The sequence below is a fragment of the Dendrobates tinctorius genome, unplaced genomic scaffold, assembly GCF_039654945.1.
Source record: "Dendrobates tinctorius isolate UK_male_01 unplaced genomic scaffold, ASM3965494v1 ptg000035l, whole genome shotgun sequence".
In the NCBI taxonomy this organism is placed as follows: domain Eukaryota; kingdom Metazoa; phylum Chordata; class Amphibia; order Anura; family Dendrobatidae; genus Dendrobates; species Dendrobates tinctorius.
Genome location: NW_027361703.1, coordinates 43,946,811 through 43,973,250, shown reverse-complemented (window position 1 = coordinate 43,973,250; position 26,440 = coordinate 43,946,811). Strand labels below are relative to the sequence as shown.

At 47.9% G+C, this 26,440-nt stretch overlaps 1 protein-coding gene across 1 annotated transcript in view; it reads left to right on the top strand.

Moving 5' to 3' along the window:
• SELENOO (selenoprotein O) overlaps nt 1–26,095 on the top strand; it is a 33,616-nt gene extending 7,521 nt beyond the window's left edge. Inside the window, exons 2-9 of the mRNA XM_073573447.1 lie at nt 3,961–4,164; nt 4,245–4,422; nt 7,563–7,693; nt 7,782–8,062; nt 13,519–13,663; nt 14,659–14,844; nt 16,261–16,420; nt 23,535–26,095. Of these exons, the coding sequence (XP_073429548.1) occupies nt 3,961–4,164; nt 4,245–4,422; nt 7,563–7,693; nt 7,782–8,062; nt 13,519–13,663; nt 14,659–14,844; nt 16,261–16,420; nt 23,535–23,738 (1,489 nt within the window). The 3' untranslated portion in view covers nt 23,739–26,095. The remainder of the gene's footprint in view (nt 1–3,960; nt 4,165–4,244; nt 4,423–7,562; nt 7,694–7,781; nt 8,063–13,518; nt 13,664–14,658; nt 14,845–16,260; nt 16,421–23,534) is intronic.
• The last annotated feature ends 345 nt before the right edge of the window (nt 26,096–26,440 follow it).

Genomic DNA, 26,440 nt, shown 5'->3' with positions numbered 1-26,440 from the left:
GCGCCTATGCGGAGGGGGGTACGGAGGGCAGCAGCGCCTATGCGGAGGGGGTACGGAGGGCAGCAGCGCCTGTGCGGAGGGGGGTGCAGGGAGCAGCGCCTGTGCGGAGGGGGGTGCAGGGAGCAGCGCCTATGCGGAGGGGGGTACAGGGGGCAGCAGCGCCTATGCGCAGGGGGTACAGGGAGCAGCGCCTATGCGGAGGGGGGTACGGAGGGCAGCAGCGCCTATGCGGAGGGGGGTACAGGGGGCAGCAGCGCCTATGCGGAGGGGGTACAGGGGGCAGCAGCGCCTATGCGGAGGGGGTACAGGGGGCAGCAGCGCCTGTGCGGAGGGGGGGTACAGGGAGCAGCGCCTGTGCGGAGGGGGGTGCAGGGAGCAGCGCCTATGCGGAGGGGGTACGGAGGGCAGCAGCGCCTATGCGGAGGGGGTACAGGGAGCAGCGCCTATGCGGAGGGGGGTGCAGGGGGCAGCAGCGCCTATGCGGAGGGGGGTACAGGGAGCAGCGCCTATGCGGAGGGGGTACGGAGGGCAGCAGCGCCTATGCGAAGGGGGGTGCAGGGAGCAGCGCCTATGCGGAGGGGGTACGGAGGGCAGCAGCGCCTATGCGGAGGGGGGTGCAGGGAGCAGCGCCTGTGCGGAGGGGGGTGCAGGGAGCAGCGCCTATGCGGAGGGGGGTACAGGGGGCAGCAGCGCCTATGCGCAGGGGGTACAGGGAGCAGCGCCTATGCGGAGGGGGGTACGGAGGGCAGCAGCGCCTATGCGGAGGGGGGTACAGGGGGCAGCAGCGCCTATGCGGAGGGGGTACAGGGGGCAGCAGCGCCTATGCGGAGGGGGTACAGGGGGCAGCAGCGCCTGTGCGGAGGGGGGGTACAGGGAGCAGCGCCTGTGCGGAGGGGGGTGCAGGGAGCAGCGCCTATGCGGAGGGGGTACGGAGGGCAGCAGCGCCTATGCGGAGGGGGTACAGGGAGCAGCGCCTATGCGGAGGGAGGTGCAGGGGGCAGCAGCGCCTATGCGGAGGGGGGTACAGGGAGCAGCGCCTATGCGGAGGGGGTACGGAGGGCAGCAGCGCCTATGCGAAGGGGGGTGCAGGGAGCAGCGCCTGTGCGGAGGGGGGTGCAGGGAGCAGCGCCTGTGCGGAGGGGGGTACGGAGGGCAGCAGCGCCTATGCGCAGGGGGGTACAGGGGGCAGCAGCGCCTATGCGGAGGGGGGTGCAGGGAGCAGCGCCTATGCGGAGGGGGTACGGAGGGCAGCAGCGCCTATGCGGAGGGGGGTACAGGGAGCAGCGCCTATGCGGAGGGGGGGGTACAGGGAGCAGCGCCTATGCGGAGGGGGGTGCAGGGAGCAGCGCCTATGCGAGGGGGGTACAGGGAGCAGCGCCTATGCGAGGGGGGTACAGGGAGCAGCGCCTATGCGGAGGGGGTACGGAGGGCAGCAGCGCCTGTGCGGAGGGGGGTGCAGGGAGCAGCGCCTGTGCGGAGGGGGGTGCAGGGAGCAGCGCCTGTGCGGAGGGGGTACGGAGGGGAGCAGCGCCTATGCGGAGGGGGTACAGGGGGCAGCAGCGCCTATGCGGAGGGGGGTACAGGGGGCAGCAGCGCCTATGCGCAGGGGGTACAGGGAGCAGCGCCTATGCGGAGGGGGTACGGAGGGCAGCAGCGCCTATGCGGAGGGGGGTGCAGGGAGCAGCGCCTATGCGGAGGGGGTACAGGGGGCAGCAGCGCCTGTGCGGAGGGGGGTACAGGGAGCAGCGCCTATGCGGAGGGGGTACGGAGGGCAGCAGCGCCTATGCGGAGGGGGTACAGGGAGCAGCGCCTATGCGGAGGGGGGTGCAGGGGGCAGCAGCGCCTATGCGGAGGGGGTACGGAGGGCAGCAGCGCCTATGCGGAGGGGGGTACAGGGAGTAGCGCCTGTGCGGAGGGGGGTGCAGGGAGCAGCGCCTATGCGGAGGGGGTACGGAGGGCAGCAGCGCCTATGCGGAGGGGGTACAGGGAGCAGCGCCTATGCGGAGGGGGGTACGGAGGGCAGCAGCGCCTATGCGGAGGGGGTACAGAGGGCAGCAGCGCCTGTGCGGAGGGGGGTGCAGGGAGCAGCGCCTGTGCGGAGGGTGGTGCAGGGAGCAGCGCCTGTGCGGAGGGGGGTGCAGGGAGCAGCGCCTGTGCGGAGGGGGTACGGAGGGCAGCAGCGCCTATGCGGAGGGGGTACAGGGGGCAGCAGCGCCTATGCGGAGGGGGGTACAGGGGGCAGCAGCGCCTATGCGCAGGGGGTACAGGGAGCAGCGCCTATGCGGAGGGGGGTGCAGGGAGCAGCGCCTATGCGGAGGGGGTACGGAGGGCAGCAGCGCCTATGCGGAGGGGGTACAGGGAGCAGCGCCTATGCGGAGGGGGGTACGGAGGGCAGCAGCGCCAATGCGGAGGGGGTACGGAGGGCAGCAGCGCCTGTGCGGAGGGGGGTGCAGGGAGCAGCGCCTGTGCGGAGGGGGGTGCAGGGAGCAGCGCCTGTGCGGAGGGGGGTGCAGGGAGCAGCGCCTGTGCGGAGGGGGGTGCAGGGAGCAGCGCCTGTGCGGAGGGGGTACGTAGGGCAGCAGCGCCTATGCGGAGGGGGGTACAGGGGGCAGCAGCGCCTATGCGCAGGGGGTACAGGGAGCAGCGCCTATGCGGAGGGGGGTGCAGGGAGCAGCGCTTATGCGGAGGGGGTGCAGGGAGCAGCGCCTATGCGGAGGGGGGTACGGAGGGCAGCAGCGCCTGTGCGGAGGGGAGTACGGAAGGCAGCAGCGCCTGTGCGGAGGGGGGTACAGGGAGCAGCGCCTGTGCGGAGGGGGGTACAGGGAGCAGCGCCTGTGCGGAGGGGGGTACAGGGAGCAGCGCCAATGCGGAGGGGGTACAGGGAGCAGCGCCTATGCGGAGGGGGGTACAGGGGGCAGCAGCGCCTATGCGGAGGGGGGTACAGGGGGCAGCAGCGCCTATGCGGAGGGGGGTACAGGGGGCAGCAGCGCCTATGCGGAGGGGGGTACAGGGGGCAGCAGCGCCTTTGCACAGGGTGGTACAGGGGGCAGCAGCGCCTATGCGGAGGGTGGTACAGGGGGCAGCAGCGCCTATGCAGAGGGTGGTACAGGGGGCAGCTGTGGTGCTGTTGGTCATGTGGGGCTTTGTGGAATGTCCCTGCTCCGGACTATCTGTACTTTTCTGAATAATCTCATAATGAAGTCAGGATGACAGATATATTTGTAACTGCGCTGGCTCATGTTTATGCCGGCGTACAAGTCCTCATTCTCGGCATCACATCGTCCAGTGTAAGCAGGGTATATGCTGCCGATAAGAGGATGCTGTGTGGGGACAGGAGGCTCGTATTAGACATCGTCTTGTTGTCCTGTGTACATGGCCGATCAGAACGCTTATCTTGTGGCTCATTTAGAGAACACTCACTAATACGCTCGTTCTGACCACGTACTTTCCCGTGTTCTCGGCAGCACACCACCTGTTTATATGGGGTCATGAGCTTTTTATGCCTGCATTTAAGCCATTGCACCTGGCAATGGAGCGTTCTGCTTGTATATCGGGTGGCTGCCGTCCTGGTTGGGTTGGCCTGTACGGCAAGTGCTGCTATGTAAACCATTGTCGTAGGTGGGGAGACCCCAGACTCCTCTCTGGGTCCCTGCCACGGACCACTGTGTCCCACATGATGAACATTATAAGACACGTAATAGCCCCCAGTATTACAGTCCTGCAGTGCTAGAGGGGACTGTGGGCACAGGATTGAGGGGATGAAATGCTTTCCACCATCTCGACGTCCCCCATATTGTGACTGCTGATCTCCAGGGAGATAGAAGGGAGCGAGTGAGGGCGATTGTTGTCACAGCCTGGCCGCTGTAACTGCAGCACGTGAATGCCCCCCGAGGCTGCCCGTGGTCTTGTGCACACAGTGTCTGTCTGTGGGTTACGGGTTTCCCAATACTTGTGTTGCAGACAGGCGGATGGTAGAAAAGTGCTGCGTTCCAGCATTCGAGAGTTCCTGTGCAGCGAGGCCATGTCCCACCTTGGAATACCGAGCACCAGAGCTGCGTCCTGTGTCACCTCCGACTCCACCGTGGTCAGAGACATCTTCTATGATGGCCACCCCAAGAATGAAAAGTGCACGATAGTTTTGCGTGTCGCTGCCACGTTTCTGAGGTGACCGTGATTTATTGCTCTTTTATCTCCCACATAAATGTATCCGATAAGTATAGGTAACCCACCTTTTATTTCCTCAGGTTTGGCTCATTTGAGATTTTCAAGCCCACCGATGAATTTACCGGACGCCATGGTCCGAGTGTCGGCAGGAATGATATTCGGATCCAGATGCTGGATTATGTGATCGGCACGTTTTATCCAGACATACAGGAGAAGTATCCCGAGAGAACGCAGCGAAACGCCGAGTTCTTCCGAGAGGTACCTGCTCTTCTACATTGGTGTCTTCTGCTGTCTGTGGCCATATTGGTGCACCACGATCACTACTGAGCTCACTATGTGCCTGATCGCTTCTGCCCGTGGCTGTACACGGTCATACACTTTACATTATTTTTTTCTATTGCTAGAGTAAATTTTGAAACACTTGGAGTATTTTTTTTTTCCTAAGTCAATAGTGTGCACATGGCATAAAGGTAATGCCTTCCCGGCAGCTGTGCGGCTTTACAGCGCTATTAACGTGCAGACTAATCCCATATCGACAGGTCTTCTTTCTTAACCGGTAGGTTCTCCTTAAGCTTTATTTACATATAACCTAACCGTAGATGTATCATGCGCTGTATCCTGTGTATTACGCCACCTCAATTCTTTACACAGCAGTTGTTTTCCTTCTGATTCACAAGGTGCTGTCTTATATCAAAAGGCTGGTCCGAAGGCAAAGTAAATTTCATCTTAACCCCTTCACGATCATGGGAATTTGCATTTTCGTTTTTTTGCTCTTCTTCCCAGAGCCATAACTTTTATTTTTCCTTCAATATGGCCAGGTGAGGGTTTGTTCTTTGTGGGACGAGTTGTACTTTTGAACAACACCATTGATTTTACCATGTAATGTACTGGAAAATGGGAAAAAGTCCAAGTGCTGTGTAATTACGAAAAAAAAGTGCAATTCCACAGTGATTTTTTTTTTTTTTCTTTACCTTGTTCACTAAATGCTAAAACTGACCTGCCATTATGATTCTCCAAGTCATTACGAGTTTGTAGATAGCAAACATGTATAGTGTATGTATAGGTTTGGATCACTGTCATAGATACGTCATAGTCTGGGCTGGTCTCTTTTCTGCCTCAATGCACTGTGCACAATCATAGAATCATAGAATCGTAGAGTTGGAAGGGACCTCCTGGGCCATCTGGTCCAACCCCCTGCTCAAAGCAGGATTCGCTAAATCATCCCAGTCAGATGTCTGTCCAGCCTCTGTTTGAAGACTTCCATTGAAGGAGAACTCACCACTTCTCGTGGCAGCTTGTTCCACTCATTGATCACTCTGTCAAAAAGTTTTTTCTAATATCTAATCTGTGTCTCCTCCCATTCAGTTTCATTCCATTGCTTCTAGTCTTTCCTTGTGCAAATGAGAATAAAGTTGATCCTTCTACAATGTGACAGCCCTTTAGATATTTGTAGACAGCTATTAAGTCTCCTCAGTCTTCTCTTTTGCAAACTAAACATTCCCAAATCCTGCAACCTTTCCTCATAAGACAGGGTTTGCAATCACAGCATGCGCTCAGTTGTCGGCTCAGATAAGTAAGAAAGAGCCGGCAACAGCGGTGTCACAATACATGGAATAAAGTGACAAGTGATGTCACGGGGCATCATGTAGCAATCATGGACTATGCACAGTAAGGCTAGCTTGTTCTGAATTGCACTTAGGTCAAGGCCCCCCCACCCAATCCTTCTCTGATAGGGAGAGTATTATTGTCCTCAACTAACAATGGTGATGAGGAGCATCTCCTGCTTAGTAACTGGGTATATAAAAGGAGATCAACCCCTCAGGTCCCTGGCGCCTTAAAATACTAATCTCCTGTGTCTGGAAACTGGGTATTTAGGGCACGCCTTAGTTGCAGATACCTAAAGAAACTGTGTCTGGGGACTTGATAGATGTTGATAATTCTCAAATAAAACAAAAACACCCTGGATTTATATACCTGTCAGTGTATTGACCCCTAAGTGCAAACAAAACTGAGCATTTAGGGAACGTAGCATTTCAGGATGAGCATTGTTATGCCATAAGGGTGACTCGGCTACCGTGTCCTCTGAATTGGAAAATCTTCAGTTTGAACCATAAGTCTATGAATCCCATAATGTTCAGAATCTATTTCTGCAAGCCTGTTTTTTGGCCGGAGGAGCGGCCAGATTCATTCGTCAGATCCATTACCAAAGGCAGTGTAACTCTAGGACTGGCCATAAACAGGAGTAAACCATCCGCATATAACCCCAAGGAGTCCTCACAGGAACCCGCTTTAGTTACTTGCTGCCTCTTAGGCCTCTTTCACACTTCCGTTTTTTACAATCAGTCACAATCCGCCAGGTTTTGAAAAAAAACGGATCCTCAAATTTTTTTTGAGGATCCGTTTTTTTCCCATTGACTTGCATTAATGGCGGATTGTGACGGATTGCTGTCCGTTGCATCCGTTTTTTGTGAGGATCCGCCAAAAGTTGCTGTCCGTCACCATCCTCAAAAATTTCAAAACGGAGCTTGTAACGTTTTTTTCTCTGGCGGATCCTGCAAACACTGATTTAACCCGAATTTCTTTCTGGGTGCCGGACCAAAAAAATTCTCTCTCTCTCTCTCTCTCTCTCTCTCTCTCTCTTTCTTTCTTTCTTTCTTTCTTTCTTTCTTTCTTTCTTTCTTTCTTTCTTTCTTTCTTTCTTTCTTTCTTTCTTTCTTTTTCTCTCTCTCTCTCTCTCTTTCTCTCTCTCTTTCTCTCTCTCTCTCTTTTCTCTTTTCTCTTTTCTCTTTTCTCTTTTCTCTTTTCTCTTTTCTCTTTTCTCTTTTCTCTTTTCTCTTTTCTCTTTTCTCTTTTCTCTTTTCTCTTTTCTTCCCGGCCAGCGATTCCTTTAAATTTCTTCATTTTCAGGATCCGTCTGAAAACGGATCCTGGGCCATCCGTTCACATCAGTTGAGAACGGATCCACTTGTCCGCCTTTTTGGCGGATTATAACTGATGCAAAAAACTGAAGTGTGAAAGAGGCCTAAGTCTGACAGGGTGGTTCCATGGTGCTGGCAAACAAAAAGGAGAGGGCACCCCTATCTGGTTCCTCTTTCCAAGGAAATCAACAAAGACCTCAAACTGTTAATTGGGACCTTGGCTTTCGGAGATCGATACAAGACTGTAATCCATCTTCTGAAGCCTGGTAATATTCGATTTCTACAGATACATTGGCATTATTAACCTAGGAAACTGGCTATGGTCATGTTCATTTTAAAATGACATGTATAAATGCGAATGTCACATGGATGTAAAATACAAATAATGAGGATGGAAGTCGTCTGGAGTTTTCTGGCTGAAAATCAGAGGATTTTCCATACCCTCGTCTTTCAGTGGTAATTCCATTATTTTTCTTCCAGATAACAAAGCGGACGGCCAGACTGGTTGCTGAATGGCAGTGTGTTGGCTTTTGCCACGGTGTATTAAATACTGATAACATGAGTATTGTAGGAGTCACTATTGACTATGGACCTTATGGTTTCTTGGACAGGTTAGTAATAAAGTCGAGGTAAAATAAAGGGTTTTCCTTGTGTCTGCTAGTGACAATGGCCCTAACTCCTGCGCTTTCTGTCCTCCAGGTATGACCCTGAGCACATCTGTAACGGCTCGGATAATATGGGGCGCTATGCTTACAACAAGCAGCCAGAGATCTGTAAGTGGAATTTAGGGAAACTTGCTGAAGCCTTAGTTCCCGAGCTGCCTGTAGACATTAGTCAGAAAATACTTGAAGAGGAATATGAGGTGGAATTCCAAAGACATTACCTGCAAAAAATGAGGAAGAAGCTGGGTCTTATTCATGTCGAGCTTGACGAGGACAGCAAACTAATCTCTGATTTCTTGGACACCATGAACCTTACAGGTGAAGCTTATCACTTCCTACACCCATTAACCTCAGACTGGTCAATAGTTTCAGACTCACAAACCTGTGTAATAGAACAATTAGTATAGATTTATTGTGAAGTGGGGCGGTGTTCTGGGCTTTTTTTCTTCTAGATTTACTGTCTATCATGTAAAGCATGCTTTTTATCATCTTTTAATGCAAGGACTTAGGGTGTGTACATGGTATCTATTAGATGCTGCCATAACTTCCGAGGCAAAAACACTTCACGTCAGTGTTATTCCTGAAGCTCCTCTGTTGGTCTGGTTTTCTGTTGACTGTTTTTTGTTTAATTTCTGTAATTTTAACTTTTTAAATAGTGAGTGTCCTCCTGGTGGGAGCTGCCTAAAAAGCGACCATGCTACTTATCTAACCAGGCTTTCAAAGCTTGCAGCGGTAAAATGAATTGGCAAAAGACAGAACATAAGCCTTGCAAGCAGTCTTTACATGGATGTGCAGATGCTTATTCTTTGTAACTTTTTCTTGTTTGTTCTTTTGGGGTATTGAAGCATTTATTCACACAGGTTCAAGGTTGAAACTATGTGGTAGACATTTTGTGATCTTTCCCCCCAATCAGCATATGAAAAATGTTTCGAGTTTCATGCAGAAAACACCTTTTTTTCTCTGACTGTCATCCTTGTACCATCCGTGTGTCCGTTTTTTAGGTCCATGTGTTGTCTGTGTTAGATACATTTTCATGCAACTAAATTAAAAAAAAATGTATATAATAGTTTCCAAGGAGGTTTACTATAGAAAGGTGTCCATAAAAATCGGATTCCACTCATATGTCTGTACCATGTGGGATTCGGTTTTGGTTGTTTTTTTTATGCACCCATAGACTTGAATGTGTGAGTCTCATCTGAGACTTGGAAGAAAGTAGTAGAGATGTTTTTTTTACTCATGGATAGTTAGACCAAGAAAAAAATTCATTCATCTGTACAGCCCTATTGACTAGCATGGGTCAGTGTGCTATTCGATTGAAAATGTGCCCTAAGGGTATGTTTCCACGGGCCGTATTGCATCCGGATTAGCTGCGGGTTGAACGCTGCGTACAGCCGCAGTGTTTAAGCCGCAGCGTCCAGATGTTACACCATAGTGGAGGGGATTTTATGAAATCTCGTCTCCACTATGCGTCCGATTACGCGGGTGACACACACACGAAACCAGGCATGTCTTTGTAGAACGCAGATGCTCAGTCTCCTCAAGGTAAGTAACCCGGTCTTTGTATGCAATGCGGTGATTCCGGATGTGTTCAATGAACACATCCGGAATCACCGCGCATACAGAAGGCGTCCAAAGCGCAAGGAATGCGCTACGTGGAAACTCACCCTATGTGAGAGTTTTCTCTATGGCTTCTTTTCTTGTCTTCATCCACAGTTACTGTTTATCCATTGTCAGAAAAAAACACATTGTAAAGTGGGAGGATGTTGTGATGTTATGGCGTCCCAATGTCTTTAGGATGTATTTTAGGCCATGTTTACACGGAGTATTTTTTCAGTATTTTATAACAGTATGTGTAAGCTAAAACCAGGAGTGGATGATAATACAGAAGTGGTGACAAGTTTCTATAAGGGTATGTTTCCACGGGCCGGATTACATCCAGATTAGCTGTGGATTGAATGCTGTGTACAGCCGCAGCCTTCAATCTGCAGTGTCCAGATGTTACAGCATACTGGAGGGGATTTTATGAAATCCTGTGTCCGCTATGCGTGCGAACACGCATCCGGCGGCCCTGCCTTTCCGGACATGCGTCACGTCTTTTTAGACCGCAGCCTGTCAGTTTACCTTGCTGGACGCTCCGTCTCCGCAAGGTAAATAACACAGTCCTATGTATAGGGTGTGGCGATTCCGAATGTGTTCAATGAACACATCCAGAATCACCGCGCGTACAGAAGGGGATGGCGCTTTGGGCGGAGCAAGGTTTGCGCTCCGTCCAAAGCGCCGACAATACGGCCCGTCGAGACTCACCCTTATAGTTTTCCTCTGATTGTTCATCTCCTGGTCTTGGCTTATAAATACTGATGTAAAATACTGACCGTGTGAATGTGGCGTTATAGTTCTGACTTTTCAGCTGTTAATAAATGACTGAGTTCCAATCTAAGGATGGACCTGATGATCGAGTGGTTATTGACCAAATATATTTCCTTTGGAGTTAACAAGTCAGTTGTCAATATGTAGAACGATCTGTAGAACGTACAGTCCCTTTACTTACCCATCTACTTAATACGAGTTGAATAACTATTTAATACATTGTGCATAGATGACTGTATAAAACATAGAGAACCTGTCTTGGCCGCTATAAAATGCGGCCACCGCCTTTCAGGGCTTATCTATAAGTTACCAAAAGAAAAAACAGTCAAAAGTCCATAAAACTATAATGTTTATTGAAAATAGTAATAAAATATTGATAAATATGGACACACAGTATTTGGATAGGGGAAAGGAACAGCATATAGATGAACACAATGGTCATGAAGGGCCAACGAGGCTGCAAACACCCCGTCAAGGCAATAGAACGCAGAGCTGGATAATATAGCCAGTAACGGTCAAGGGGATGTAAAAACTGTATAATATAAATCATATAGCAAGTGCCGCTATCCTTCATAGGAAACATTCCCTGACAAAATGCAAAGTGCATAGATAGAATTAGTGCATAATAAGCATGATGGCGATGGCATGAAAAGACTGCATTGCTATACCTGAAATACGGGGGGAGGCAGCAGGGTCGGTCCTGTCCCCGACGCGCGTTTCGGAGCTAGAGGGCTCCTTCCTCAGGGGGCGTGGAGAGTAGCGTGACCATCGGACATTATATGACGCGCCCGCCAGAAGTCATCATGGCGCGCGCCGCCCGCCATTGGCCGGCTGGTTCAGTGCTGCGGTGGAGCCGGAAACACGCGGGCCCACGTGATCCAGCTCTCCGAGCAAGGAACGCCCACCGGCCGAACGGCGGGCGGAGCGCACGCGCATAGATGACAACAGGCTAAAGCCGCCATATTTAAAAAGGGCAAAGGATGGGGCAAGCAAAATAAATGTAAATAACGACTAAATATTAAATAGAGTATAAGAAAATACAGCGTTAGATGACAGACCAGTAGCCAAATAATATGGATAGATAGAATAGATGTGCATTAAATACATAGCACTGGCCTATGAAAATAACAAATGGCCAAAGCCACAGATAGATGACCGCATATAGGGTGCATAAATACGCACAAATTTGATGTAAATAAACTAATTTGGCTCACAATTCACAGATTCAATGTTAGATTTATAATATACGGAACCTAATCTCCATAAATAAGTACAATTATCAAAATTTACATACAAAAAATTACTGTATGACAAGATATAATGAAACCATCACAGCAGGCCACCCACACACAGAAAGTAAAATGTATGGAGAAATTACCCCAAAAAAAGCAAAAAAGTTGCAAAACACAAAAAAATTATTATCAATATATAATTACCACAAGAAGTACACAAAAAATACAAAGTACATAAAGCTGTAATATAATATAAAAAATAACAAATACATTATCACTATGAAATTAGCAATATGTGCTGCCCCATAAACACATGTTAGATATATAAAATATATATTAGTAGACTGATAGGTAATACAGATATCTCAAATTGTGTCAAATTGAATAAAGCAGCAAGAGTATGGCATCCATTTAGCAGCTTTGTGTTGCCAGCCGATCTACGAACTCTTCCAGATGACATCCAATCATATTCAGAATACTAAAATAATAAAAACAAATGTTAAAAACAAATAATGGAACCACAGTGTTCATAAATCTCGACTCAAAAATACAACTACAAGTATGGGGCATAAGAAATATTTTCATTAAGTCCACGTGGATGAATAATGTCCAAAGTCCAAATCCATCTAGTTTCGGACCTTGCCAGACAATTAGACAATTTGCCACCCCTTATGTTAATATTAAGAGCTTCAATGCCCCTCACTTTAAGGAGTGTAGCATTACACTGATGGAATTGCTTAAAGTGCCTGGGCAGGGTCTTTAAGCTTAATTCATCATCACACGTGGCAGCAGCCTCAATACCCAGGACATGTTCCCTCGTGCGCACCTTCAACTGGCGTGTGGTCATCCCTACATAAATAAGTCCACAAGGGCAAGTAGCGTAATATATCACGCACCGAGTGGTACATGATATACGCTGCTTGATAGAAAATGTCCTGGTACCTTCATGATTGGTAAAAGAAGTACTCCTCTCAATATTAGGGCAAGCTATACATCTGCCACAGGGGAAACATCCATTTCTCATCGGTATATCATCCAGAAAAGTACGTAGTGGACAATCAACATAGTGACTAGCCACCAGCTGATCACGTAAATTCCTTGCCCTTCTAAAAGTAATGGATGGATATTCCGGGAGGAATTTATTCAAAATTGGATCAACCGCAAGGATTGGCCAAGCCTTTCTCATTGCATCACGCATCATCTTATGTTGAGGGTGAAAGGAAGTGATGAAGCGAACAACATCACTCCCCTCCGTCCTATTGCGCCTCCCATATAGCAAATCATTACGACTCATATGTTTGGCACGTTGATAGGCCCTTTTAACGCTCCGTCTACTGTATCCACGAGATAGAAAACGAGCTTTTAGTTCATTAGCACGATATTCAAAATCCATATCAGTGGAACAGATACGACGGAGACGTAAAAACTGCCCCACTGGAATGGCCTTAATAAGATGACGCGGGTGGCAAGATGAGGCGTGAAGTAAGGTATTACTAGATGTTTCCTTATGGTGAATATCCGTCTGGATAATGCCCTCTGTATCTTTTCTAATGGAGACATCCAGAAAATTAATCCTTGACAAATCCCAGGTCAAGGTAAGCTTGATGTTAAGATCATTGTTGTTCAAATCAGATATAAATTGTAGAAGGTCGATGCATTCTATAATGCTGTAGATAAGCCCCCATCTGACCTGAAAGATTGGAAAAATAAGTTTTATACTCAACGGGGGGGGCGGTCCGCTCCGATGGGTGTCACAGGTCCGGGTCTGGCGCCTCCCATCTTCTTGCGCTGCCGCCCTCCTTCATCGCTTTCCGGCATCGCTCTCCTGCGCAGGTGTACTTCTCTGCCCAGATTGGATATTGGTGAAATATTGCTACAATATGCCATTAGCATGGAATAAAAGATCTTGCAGCTGTGAACTCCACCGGATAAAGTTGGATAAAGTTGTTGGCAGCTGTCGGAAAGGACAACTCCCTGAGCGAGCAGAGCTGAAAAGCCGAAGTGCGAGGGGGATTTTCCTAGTGCTTCTTTGTTCTGGTGATCAGTGAGGGTTGCATCGGTGGCATAACCTATATTACTGAATTTTTTTAAAGTTTTTTCTTTTGTTATGCACCAGCTATTATCATTCCTCTTTTGTAGACATTTCATTACATGGATATTTTTTATTTTTTAAAGGCTCTGATTTCACAAATACTTTCCGGGTCCTCAGCCAGTTTTCTGGAAGTGCTGGTGATGTAGATGAATTCGTGAATATCATAACTGAACAATGTGCTAGTTTGGAAGAACTGAAAGTTGCTTTTAAACCAAAAATGGATGCAAGGTATAGTAAATATCAATACTATATGCAAGATGAGTTTATTATTATATAGGAGCAACATGTTATGCAATACTCTTGTTAGTTTGACCAACATTGCTCAATTATACAGCGATGTACAGAGCAGGCTCAAGAGCTGAGCCCGCACTTCCTATATCAGCAGCGATCACAGCTTGTTCTGTCTGATCCGTGCGTGTTTGACAGTGTTGCCATTGTGCAAGCATCGTTTCCAATTGGTCCCCCGCAACACTACCATGGGGTGCTGGTGACTTAGATGAGCAGCGACTTGCACTAACTAACCCTCCTCTCCTGAGCGCAGGCCTAGAAATTTAAAGGGTAGCTAGGATTCAGCTCTAATAAGTCAGCCTTGGACAGGTGAAAGTGCTCAGCCATATGTCGGCAGTAATCAGATTCAGGCGCACTTAGAAAAGAGTTGGATGACCTTGTCCGATGTGCTTTGAAGCTCTACCTACTTTTCCTCAAAATGTCTTCTGTCATAAATATTGCCAAAAATACATTATTTTCTTGGTTCATATCACACGAAAATAAAATGTGTGTTCAGCAGTGTCCATCTTGGATTATCCTTTTCAACTTGGTTGGTATCACCATACTCCAACCTGTACATGAGAGCTCTAAGGCCAGGTACAAGGCTTATGTTTGGTCCTTCCTTATGAGTTGTGGACGGCACGCTGACCAGTGTTAGTGGAAAAGCTCTGCTTCTGCTATTCTCGTCGATTTCACAGTGCATTTACTTAATGACAAGCTGCTCCTGCGACGCACAATTATTTTGTCAATCTTCTGAACCTGGCCTAATGCTGAAGACTAGAGAAAGATGGGTAGTTTTGTGTAGGTGACATTTATTTTTTTTAAATGATAATGCTCATTCACAGATTGTATATACATGGTATGCTGTAAAGTAATATTTCCAGAGGGCAGTGGTGGTGCACAAAATTATCTTCAATTTGGCCTTCTGTGCTCTTTGCACATTTGTATTTTTCCAGGCAACTTACAATGATGCTGATGTTGGCACAAAGCAATCCTCAGTTGTTTGCATTGATTGGATCTAAAGCCAACATAAGTCAGGAGCTGGAACGCATAGAAAAATATCAAAAGCTTGAGCAGACTAGTCCCGAGGACCTAATGAATGAGAACAAGAAGCACTGGGAAGAATGGCTTAGAAAATACTGGTACGTAACCCTACCAGTATCATTTACCCTTCTTATATGGATACTGAATATTGAATGCTTGTGCGTTACCCATCACATTATTATCATCATCACATTAACAAAAATGGGTTCCCATCTAACATGACTTTGTTTGCATTGACTTGTCTATATGGTCATCATGAATTCTTTTGCTTTGCTTACATAGCACCATCATTCCTGTGCCCATTGGGCCTCACAATCTGTATTCCCTATCAATATGTCTTTGGAGTGTGGGAGGAAACCCAAACATGGGTAGAACATACAAACTCCTTGCAGATGTTGTCCTTGGTGGGATTTGAACCCAGGACCCCAGTGCTAACCACTGAGCCACACAATGTTGTTTCAGTTATTAGCTTAATTCTTGCTGAATCCATGGCCAGTTTTAGAAACGTATATGTAGCTTCACATCTTTAGAAATCTACTCCATCTCTTAGGCCTCTTTCACACTTCAGTTTTTGTGGCAGTTAAAATCCGCCAAAAGGACGGATAGCGGATCTGTTTTAGTACTGATGACAACGGATGCCACCCGGCCGTTTTTTTGACGAGAGAGAGAGAATGAGAATATTTCGGGTTAAATCAGTGTCTGGAGCATCTGCTGGCCAAGAAAACGTTGCAAGCTCCATTTGGAAATCTTTGAGGATGTTGACGGACAGCAACATTTTGGCGGATCCACACAAAAACGGATGCAACGGACGGCAATCCGTCAAGATCCGCCAATAATGAAAGTCAATGGGGAAAAAAAAGGATCCACAAAGAAAAATGGCGGATCCGTTTTTTTTCACAATCGACGGATTGACTGATTGTCAAAAACGGAAGTGTGAAAGAGGCCTTACCTGGCATAGGTTTCAGATTGTGGCGCACCAGCAGCCTGAAGCTCAGCCAAATAGCTTATTAGGTGGGTGCTGCTATATAATTTCAGTGCATCTTACTCCAGCTGACTCCCCCAAGACTGGCATAGGAAATGCCCGTGTTCCTAATCTGAAGGTGGGCATCTATAGTGATTGCAGTCTTGCTTGGGGACTGTATTCTTTTGGCGTGTATAAGAACACCAATGTTATTTAAAGACCTGTGCTAATTGGGTGCCCTGTTGGATATTTTACACTGGGGCCCATGAGCCACAAGAGACACCACTGATGATCCGGCTCCTTATTCAATTAATATTCAGGGTTTTCTAGTTGTTTAATTCTGATGGCGTATATTGTATGGAGCTGCGAACCCTATAGGCAGGGATGCAGAGTCAGACCTCACCAATGTAACATTTTTGGCCTATTCTAAGGGCAGGCTATTGGTTTCAAGTAAATTAAACAGTTTAACATTCTGTGTGTCACTGTGGTTGTTGAGCAGAATATATAAGAAAAGTTGTGTTTTGTTTTTTTTTATTTTCTTCCCCTTTCTTAGTGTTCGCTTGGAGAAGGATCAAGAAAATGCTGCTGGTGTTAGTGAGACTTTTTTTGCAGAGAGGAAGGAAATGATGAATGCAAACAACCCAGCGCACATTCTGAGAAATTACATTGCGCAAAATGCCATAGATGCAGCTGAGAAGGGAGATTTCACGGAGGTAACATCTGCTCTCCATGTGTAAATCATTGTTCATGTATCTGGGATAATTGTTTTTTTTTTTTTTTTACGTTTATCATATTAGTTCAGACTTTTGTTTTCTATTATAGAGTTTGCATAGGATAGGCAGATTTATGACTTTTACATATTTATATCGCTTCTTAATAGCACGTCACATGTTGGGTGCTGAAGTATGGAGATCGTGCACGAATGGCAGCAACTGGAGTTGCCTCTGATCGCTGCTGTTTAACCATTCAAATGCTGCTGTCAATCACTTGGCATTTAAACAAGTCCACAAGTTCCCACTTCGCATTTGCTCCTCTTAACATATTCGGTCCCATGAGTTGTTCTAGGAGATGAAAGCCTGTTGAAGCCCATGTTTTTTTATGTATATAGTTCAGATCCCATAACGTGACTAAAATAATCATTTAAATTTTTTTTAAGACATATGAAAAAATATAAAAACTAGAATCACTCCTTTTATTAATACAAAAATAAGCAGTCCATCCAAACTATCAAAATATAAAATTAATTGACCCAACCAGAAAACACTGTAAAGGGGGAAAAAGGTATTAATAATAAAAAGCCCTTGCACTGCTACTTAAAAGTAACATGGGTCTCAGAATATCATGACAAACCACTTAATTTTTTTCTTATCCACTTTTTTTTTTTTTTTTTTTTTAAATTGTTTTATATTGTCAGAGAATTGTTGCCTGGTCATGTTTTCTGCACAACAAACACCGTAAAAACAAAGACAAAAAAAGGAGGTAGAATTTTTATTTTTTTTCCAACTTCACAGCACAATCTTTTTTTCTTTACTTTCTCCTACGCCTCATGGGGGGACACAGAGACCATGGGGTGTTATGCTGCTGGCCACTAGGAGGACACTAAGTAAACCAGAAAAAAAGTTAGCTCCTCCCCTGCAGTATACACCCTCTCGCTGGCTGAGATTCTCCAGTTCTTGCTTAGTGTCTCTAGGAGGCACTTGGGCCTGGTTTCAGACCCCACTGTTTTTATTTTATTTTTGAATTTTCTGTAAATTTTTATTTTTTAATGGAGTGAAGGGGGCGACGGTTCCTTTCTACGGCCCGCTCTCCCCCGAACCAACAACAGGCAAGCACGTGGAGTATACCCTTCACGTACACTTTCCTGCGACGGATGGGGCTGATTCCTCTGACGATGGTTCTCTTATGGTCGGTACTCCACGGATACGAGGGCAAACGCAACAGGACGTAGCACAGGAGTGCATGGAGCAGACCTGAACAGCGCTTTTTCGGATGCCCTGAATCAGCCCCAGAGCTCTCCGTCCCCCTACCACAGGGTGGATCGATTGAGCAATACCCCCCCTGTAAAACCTCCTCCAGCTCTGCTACACCGCCTGGAGGATGAGACTGAAAGACCCTGGACAGCGACGACCTGACTGAGCACAGGAGTGGAGGTATGAGGTCGGGTCTTTGTCCCCCCGGGAGAAGCGCTGACTTAGCGTCAGCGGCGGTACACTGGCGCCCGGTCGCGGCCCCCCTCGCTCGGCGCTTACCGTGGGGAGGCCAGAAATTTAGCCCCTGGCTTTTTTGGCCTGCTAGGCTGCAATTTAAATAGCGCCGCCCTCGATAACGCCGCCCCCAGCACCTACAGTGGGTAGGCCAAAAATTTAGTCCCTGGCTTTTCCGGCCTACTAGGCCGCAAATTGAATAGTGCCGCCCGCTCTATCGTGAGGAGGAAAACAGTGGCCCTGTGGCGTCACCCGGAATTCGGCTGCTCCTGAAAGGGTTAATCGCTGCAGAGGTAACAGACATGGCCCCCAAGATTAGAATTGCGCGCCTCGTTTGGAATGAGAGGCGCCAAGAGGGGGCGGTCACCGCCCCCTCTTGGCGCCTCTCATTCCAAACGAGGCGCGCAATTCTAATCTTGGGGGCCATGTCTGTTACCTCTGCAGCGATTAACCCTTTCAGGAGCAGCCGAATTCCGGGTGACGCCACAGGGCCACTGTTTTCCTCCCGGGGGACATAACACAGGACTGTTGGTAAGCTGCATCTGCCCTCAGATTAAAGCTTAACCCCTTCCCGGCACATTCCCTGCAGCTGCAGTCAGACTGCCGTTAACCCTTTCTGGAGCGCTATGCCTCATTCACAGGAGGCTAAACGGGCCGCTAAGAAGCACACTGCGCTTTTCTACCGTGTGTACTACCTGCAAGTTGGCCTTACCACAGCGAGCATGACTCCAGTGCTCAAGCTAATCCGTTATGTACGGACCGCGACCCAGCCTGCGTCCGAAACGTGCCCCGACCTGTGCTCCAACGCCCCTCGCAGCCGCTGCTGACGGGCCTCCTGCGTCTGTTACCCCTGAGTGGGCTGCATCCCTGTCACGGTCGGTGGAGCCTCTCACCAAGGCTATATTCCCCCTCTGGGAGGACTGTCTCTGCCAAGGCGGGGTCATGGCGCGTCCCCTAGTCGCGTTCGCGCCTCCGCATCAGCGACTCCTGTCTCTCGCTCGCCCTCTCCTGAGGTTCACAGCAAGCATAACTCTGATTTTGTATCTGTCACGTCAGCCCCTCAGAATCCCCCAACTGATCAAGAGTTGTTTGATTCTCTTATAGAATCAGTCAACAGGATTCTGAGGTTGAATGAGGAAAATATTCCCGTTCCAGCACTCCTCATTTAAGGAATAAGCGTTTGCGATGGTTATTTACCAGCAGTCCAGTATCATAGGGATCAGCCATAAGTGGTTCACTGGGCAAAAGTTTACTCTGGCTAAATACCCTTTTGATCCAGACCTAATGAAGGATCGATTACAGATCCCTTCGGTGGACCCTCCTGTACCGTGTCTTGCTTCCACAACGCTCCTATCTGTTTCTGAGGGTTCCTCGGTCAGAAACCCCTCCGATCATCAAATTGACTACCTTGCCTGTTCAATTTTTTGGAAGCTTCAGGAGCGGCGTTTGTTCCATCCTTCGCCGCAGTTTAGGTCACTAAGGCAAGGCCGCTTGGGCAGAAGTCCTGATTACTGCCTTCCAGGGCACCAATCTTCCTCCGGAGACAACCTCTGTCGCCAGCCAGATGATTCACACAGCGAACTTTGTAGTAGACTCTTCTTTTCAGGCCGCCAATTGCTCGGCTCATACTGCCGCTAATGCGATCTCCATTAGAACAGCCCCATGGCTCCGCAGCTGGTGGGCGGATGCCACATCTAAAAGTTTGTTGACTTCTCTCCCCTTTTTCAAGCGGGTCATCTTTTTGGAGAGAGACTGGACCAGCTCATTTCTGATACTACCGGGGAAGAAGACAAGTGAATTTCTTCCTCAACAAAGGGCTGTTCGGCCGTTTTCGCTCCAACAGCCGACGTGTTTCGATTTTCTCACAACAATTCCAGTTGGTCCTCTACCTTCTCTTTTGGATCAGGTCTGTCCACACGCGGAGACAGAGGCTCCCAGATCTCCTACAGATCTAACCGTTCTTGGAAACCCAGGCCTAGGGCTTCTGGATCTAGGGGAGCCAGATCTCATAGATCTACCTAATGACGACAAATGGGTCAGGAAGCTGATATTCTTCGGATATAATATACAATCCCCCCCCCCCTCCAATTTGAGTTTTCCTTTCCTCTTCCTCCAAGAGAAAGACAAGAGCCTTCCTTCGGGCTGTTCAGGCTCTTCTAAGGGACGGAGTCATCATTCCGGTCCCCCTTCACGAAGGGTTCAGAAGATTTTATTCAGTCCTTCTTTTGTGGTTCTAAAAGAGGATGGGTCCATGCGACCCATCTCTGGATCTCAATTGTTAATCGCCTTGTCACGGTACGGCAATTCCAAGTGGAAACTCTCCGTTCAGTTGTCGCTCCCATGGAAAAGGGACAGTTCCCAGCATCCATCGACGTCAAGAATGCTTGCCTTCACGTTCCGATCTGCCCGTCCCTCCAGTAGCTCCTGCATTTTGCAACTCGCGAGGAACACTTCCAGTTCGTGGCCTTGCCCTTCAGACTCGCCACCGCTCCCAGGGTCTTTACCAAGGTCATTGCGGCTGTCATGCCCATTCTTCACCCTCGGGGAGTGGTACTGTTACCGTATCTGGACGAACTGCTCATCAAGGGTCGGTTCCTTCCAGTCTGCAAGGAATCTGTGGATAACAGTAAATACTCTTTCCCGCCTAGGGCGGAAGATAGACTGCAAAAAGTCTCTCCCAGGACCGGCTCACACTTCCCGCGGATTCACCACTCTCCCTCCAGGAGAGACCCAAGCCTTACAACAAGCAGAGCGGCCTGTTTCTCGACCAGTTTCTCTCTCCATTCGTTTTCAGCATGAGAGATCTCGGAAGGATGGTGGCAGCGATGGAAGCGGTTCCATTTGCACAGTTCCACATCCGTCCCTTACAACATGCATTGCTGTTGGCTTGGGACGAGAACCCGTTCTCCCTGGACCGTCGGATTCCTCCGTCCCTGCGGGACAGGCAAGCCCTCAGGTAGTAGACACAGAGGTCCTCCCTGAATCAAGGGAGGTCTTTACCCACAGTAAGATGGTTGGTAGTAACCTCCGACGCAAGTCTCCTCAGTTGGGGTGCGGTCCTTGTCACCTCACGGCACAAGGTCATTGGTCAACCCGAGAGTCACGTCTCCCCATTAGCTTTGGGAGATAAGAACAATCAGATTAGCTCTAAGAAGTTTCCACCATCTCTTCGCAGGTCCTCCCCATCAGGTCTCAATCCGACAACGCCAAGGCTGTAGTGTATATCAACCGTCAGGGAGGTTTTCGGGGCAGGATGGCCATGCACGAAGTGAGTTTCATCTTCCATAGATCCAAGACCAACCATTCGTCCATCTCAGCAAGCCACATCCCGGGCTTGGAAAATTAGAAGATAGATTTTCTCGGTCACCAAGGGGAGGTGGTCTCTTCATCCGGAACTCTTTCAGCAGATTTGCCATCGTTGGAGGACTCCGGATGTGGCTCTCATGGCCTCAAGACTAAACAACAAGGTTCCTCGGTTCATTTTCCGATCGCGCGATCCTTGCGCCATCGGAGCGGACGCTCTAGTTCCGCCATAGCTCTGGTTCCGGCTCCCTCTTCCCTTGTTTCCGAGGGTCATCAAGGGGATCAGAGCGGAGGTAGTGCCAGTGATCCTAGTCGCGCCAGACTGGCCGCGCCGAGCATGGTATGCAGAACTAATACAACTATTCGCCGATGTCTCCTAGCGACTTTCATATCATTTGGATCTACTCTCGCAGGGCCCGATTTACCACCAGAACTCCGGGGTCCTGTCTTTGACGGCGTGGCCGTTGAGTCCTGGTTCATAGCTCAGGCTGGTTTCCCTCATGACGTGATTTCCACAATGATTAGTACCAGGAAGCCTGTGTCCATGTGCATCTATCACCGCACCTAGACAACCTTCCTTTTTTTTTTTTTTTTGTGGTGCAAGGTTCATGGTCGATCACCTCCAATATGGCCAGAATGGAAAATACCGGAATTCCTTCAATCCGGATTAATATCAGGCCTTGCGCTTAGCTTGCTCAACGGCAAAATTTCGGCCTTGTCAGTGCTTTTCCAACACAAATTGCCACCAATCTTCAGCTCAAGACGTTCATTCAGGGAGTTTCCCATGTGGCGTCTCCTTATAGAAGACCATTTGACTCATGGAGCCTTAACCCGGTTCTCGGGGCCTTTCAGGAGGTTCCTTTTTGAACTGCTGCAGGACGTGTCACTGATCGTCCTCTCTTGGAAGGTGGTCTCACTAGTGGCAACTACCTCAATCAGACGAGTTTCGGAATTGACAGCCCTTTCCTGCTGTTCTCCGTTTCTGAATTTTCATCAGGAAATGGTAGTTCTCTGGACGTTCCTGTCCTTCCTGGACAAGGTCCTCTCCTCTTGCCATCTCAACATGGAAATTGTTTTGCTTTCCCTTTGTTCCGGCGCCAGTCCATCGCATTGAGAAGGCCCTCCACACCCTGGATGTGGTTAGGGCGCTGAGACGGTACATCTCGCGGATGGCTCCTTTCCACAAGTCAGATGCCCTGTTCATACTTCCAGACGGGCATAGGAAGGGTCTAGCCAGGTTGATTCGCTTGGCGATTCAGGTATCCTACCGTGTCAGGAACGCGCCTGTCCCAGCGGGGATTAAGGCGCGCTCTACCCGGTCAGTGAGCGCCTCTTCGATCTTTCGTCACTAGGCCTCTGCAGAACAGGTCTGCAAGGCTGCGACTTCGTCCAGTCTGCATACTTTTACAAAAAGTTACCACATTCATTCTCAGGCCTCTCCGCAAGGCTGCGACTTGGTCCAGCTTGCGTACCTTTACAAACATTGCCTAATTCATTCCCAGGCTTCTGCGGATGCAGCTCTCGGCAGATGCTGCTTGCAATCGGCAGTACCACGGTGTTCATTCAGTGGTACATGGGGTATTAGCATATGTATGCTCCCCACCCAGGGACTGCTTTAGGACGTCCCACGGTCTCTGTCCCCCAATGAGGCGTAGGAGAAATAGGGATTTTTGTGTACTCGCCGTAAAATCCTTTTCTCCGAGCCAATCATTGAGGGACACAGCACCCACCCTTTTTAGCCTATTGGCTCACTGTAGCATTCTTAGGCGTTGATATTGTTATGGTTATTGTTAACTGTTTATGCTCCTACTGCTTTTTTCACCGAACTGGAGAATCTCAGCCAGTGAGAGGGTGTATACTGCAGGGGAGGAGCTAACTTTTTTCTGGTTTACTTAGTGTCCTCCTAGCGGCCAGCAGCATAACACCCCACCGTCTCTGTGTCCCCCAATGATTGGCTCGGAGAAAAGGATTTTACGGTGAGTACACAAAAATCCCTATTTTTCCACTTTGTATGGTAAAATTAATGTCAATCAAAACTACAACTTGCCCTGCAAAAAGATAAGCCCTCACATGGCTATGTTGGAGTAATAATAATAAAAAAAAAAGTTTTATGGCTGTTGGAAGAAGGGGAGGAAAAAAAGCTCAAGAAAATGGAAAATTGCCTGGGATATTACATCTGTTCTAACCATATAGGACAGTGGGTAGAATGCAATGTATGTATTTTCCATATGTCTTTAGACTTTTCTCATACATGCACTTATTGGGCATTTGCACAGCTGATAACGTGGCATCTAAACTTTTTTCTTAAACTGTTCACCAGGTTAGGAGAGTGTTGAAGATGTTGGAAAACCCATATGAAGAGGACAAGTCATTTTATAATGTTTCAGAAGCTTCACTGCAAGAAGAAGAACCACTGGAAGGTGCTGGCTCTGCGGTCTGTAGGCCCGCCACAGTGTCCAGGGTCCCCTACAATAGCAAGCCTCCACTTTGGGCTACAGAGCTCTGTGTCACCTGATCTTCATAAAGTCCTTGTTGTTCCTGAATCCGAAGCTAAAGAACAGTATTGCTCTTTGGCACGGAGTAAGACCAACAAGGACAAGCCAGCCACTCTTGGGTTTGTAAAATTGCATTTGGATTTTGAACAGAACTTAATGCAGGACAATATATAGACTTTGGGTATAGTCTCTATTCGATATCCAAATGTATTTTCTTATGATGGCAAAAATATCAATTCAGATTTCTGACGTATTTTGCTTGAAACAAACTGAAGGGTACAACATGTCTAGCATTAATGTGATGAAGCGCAGCTTGCTTTCTGTGACTGTTATAAGGTTTCACTGAAGCCAAAGTAAAATGTTACGTTTTGGATAAAGAAACATTTTAGACATCACTTTAGTGATCCCTGGCTGTTTGGAGGTACCCAGGTTAATATATCGGGGTGGTTGTAATCATTAGTTTATAGAATGTTGGAAGATATAATTAATGTTTAGCTGCCCCGCTCAATCTCGGAATTACGCGCAATGACAATACATTAGCCTGGGCACCTCCAGTCCAAAGGTGCCATGCACTGATTAATTTTCTATGATCAGGGTGAGAGTTGACAGAGGATGATGCCGTATTTGTACAGGTAGAGGGCTGTAGCTGAAAGGTTTTTTTTTTTGTTTATTCTACAATTTTTGTAAATTATTTATATTTTATTTGATAAATCATTTTGCGCAGACTCTAATGCAATCACGCACAAATATTTGGTAATTTGGAGCTATTTATTACTATAATAACTGAATAGGAAGCTATTCTTGGTATGAATACTCGCCAACCATGCCTTTGCACAGATCTTATTGTTACATATTAAGGCTATACGCACAGTGGAAATGATCAGTGTGATACATAATGTAACAATTCGTTGTGAAATAATAATGGGTGGAAGCGTCTCTAGTAATGTAGTATTCAAGCAGGTGTACGTGACTCAGCACTTGCTTTATTATGCAGTATGTTTTATATTATTATGAGGGGTATGGCTGTGGGGGTGTGATTTAATCAAATAGGTGGGGCATAATTTATCCTACTAATAATAATGGAGGGGGAGGCTCCTGCTGCAGCCAAATGTCTAAGGGTATGTACACACGTTGCGGATCAGGCTCTGCGGATCCGCAGCAGTTTTCCATGCGGTGTACAGTACCATGTAAACCTATGGAAAACAAAAACCGCTGTGCACATGCTGCGAAAAATTCAGCGCAGAAACGCAGCGGTTTATTTTCCGTAGCATGTCAATTCTTTGCGTTTTTGCACCTATTTCATTATAGGAATCCGCAGGTGTAAAAGCGCAGGCTAAATCTGCACAAAATCAACAGCAAACCCGCAGGTAAAATGCAGGTCATTTTAACTGCAGATTCTGCGTGCGGAAAAATCCGCAATGGAATCCACAACGTGTGCACGTACCCTTACAGTCAACGCTGCACCAAGTAGAGGAAAGGAGCACACAACCGATCTCTTGGGAAAAATCAAATAAGATTTGTATAGTTCCAAGTTTTAATTGACTGTGTGAGAAAATAAGATCAAAAGGATAAAGGGACATTACAGGAGGAATTTCAAAGATACTATTTTTGTGTGTTAATGTTCTGTTCAGTATTTTTTTTTTTTTTTTTTAAGTCACTTACAAAAATGTGACTATTCCTGGTTAACTTACTCTATAGCTGTTGTAAAACTACAACTCCGATAATGGAGAGCCCACAGGTTGAGGACCGCTGCTTTGGAGGATGAAATATTGCCTAATCGGATTATAAAACGCACCCCAAATTTTGAGGAGAAAAATAGGATATTAATAATGCCTCTTATCCATGCGTCTTATTGCATACCGGGGGTGGTGTCTGCGGTAAAGCGGGGTCCCAGGGTTGCTGATGGAGGAGGCAAGAGTGGAGCGTTGCTGCAGTGGGTGTTCAGATGTGCGGTGCTACTTCATGGGCTCTGCCGACATTTTGTGAAATGCCAGAGCCCCTGCAGTTCCATGGTTTCCTATGCGGTGGACTCCGGGAAAATGGCTACCTGGGGCGGCTGAAGATGAGATCTTTCTGAGAGAGGTTTATTTATTGTTAAGTCTGTCTATAAATCACTGCGGCCAATGCTCAAGGCGTTAATAAATTAGTTAAAATTGTTATTTGTAAATTTCCAAAAACGACCCCCAGTGAGCCTGTCCCAGAAGATGGACCCCAGCAATCAGTAAGTTCTCCTCTATCCTAGTGGGGGGGAGGAAACCTATACATTTGTTCTGTAGAGCATCTATTTTCTGTGATATAAAAGTGTGTAATATAATCAGTTGCTAACACCTGCTACATATTTTATCTACATGAATGTAGGTATGTAATAAATTATATTTTAATAAAACATTTTCGTTTTCATTCTTGGCAGCAGCAATTGGGATAATTACCATACAGAGTGTGAGATCAAAATACAGATGTAAGGGCGCACTTAGGCTGCTTTCACACTTCAGGCTTTCGGTATCCGGCATGGGGCGGTGAAAAACCGGACTGCTGGATCCGGCCGCATACGCAGACACCGGATCCTTCTTTCTGCCGGATATATTCCTGGCAGAGAAGGTTTCCGGGCATGCGCAGTGCGAAAAAACGGTCCGGCGTTGGGAAAAAATGTTGCATGCAACGTTTTTTCCAGACGTTGGACCGGCTATTTTCTCCGGCGCAATGCGGCAGCAATGAAACAGCATGGGGAAAA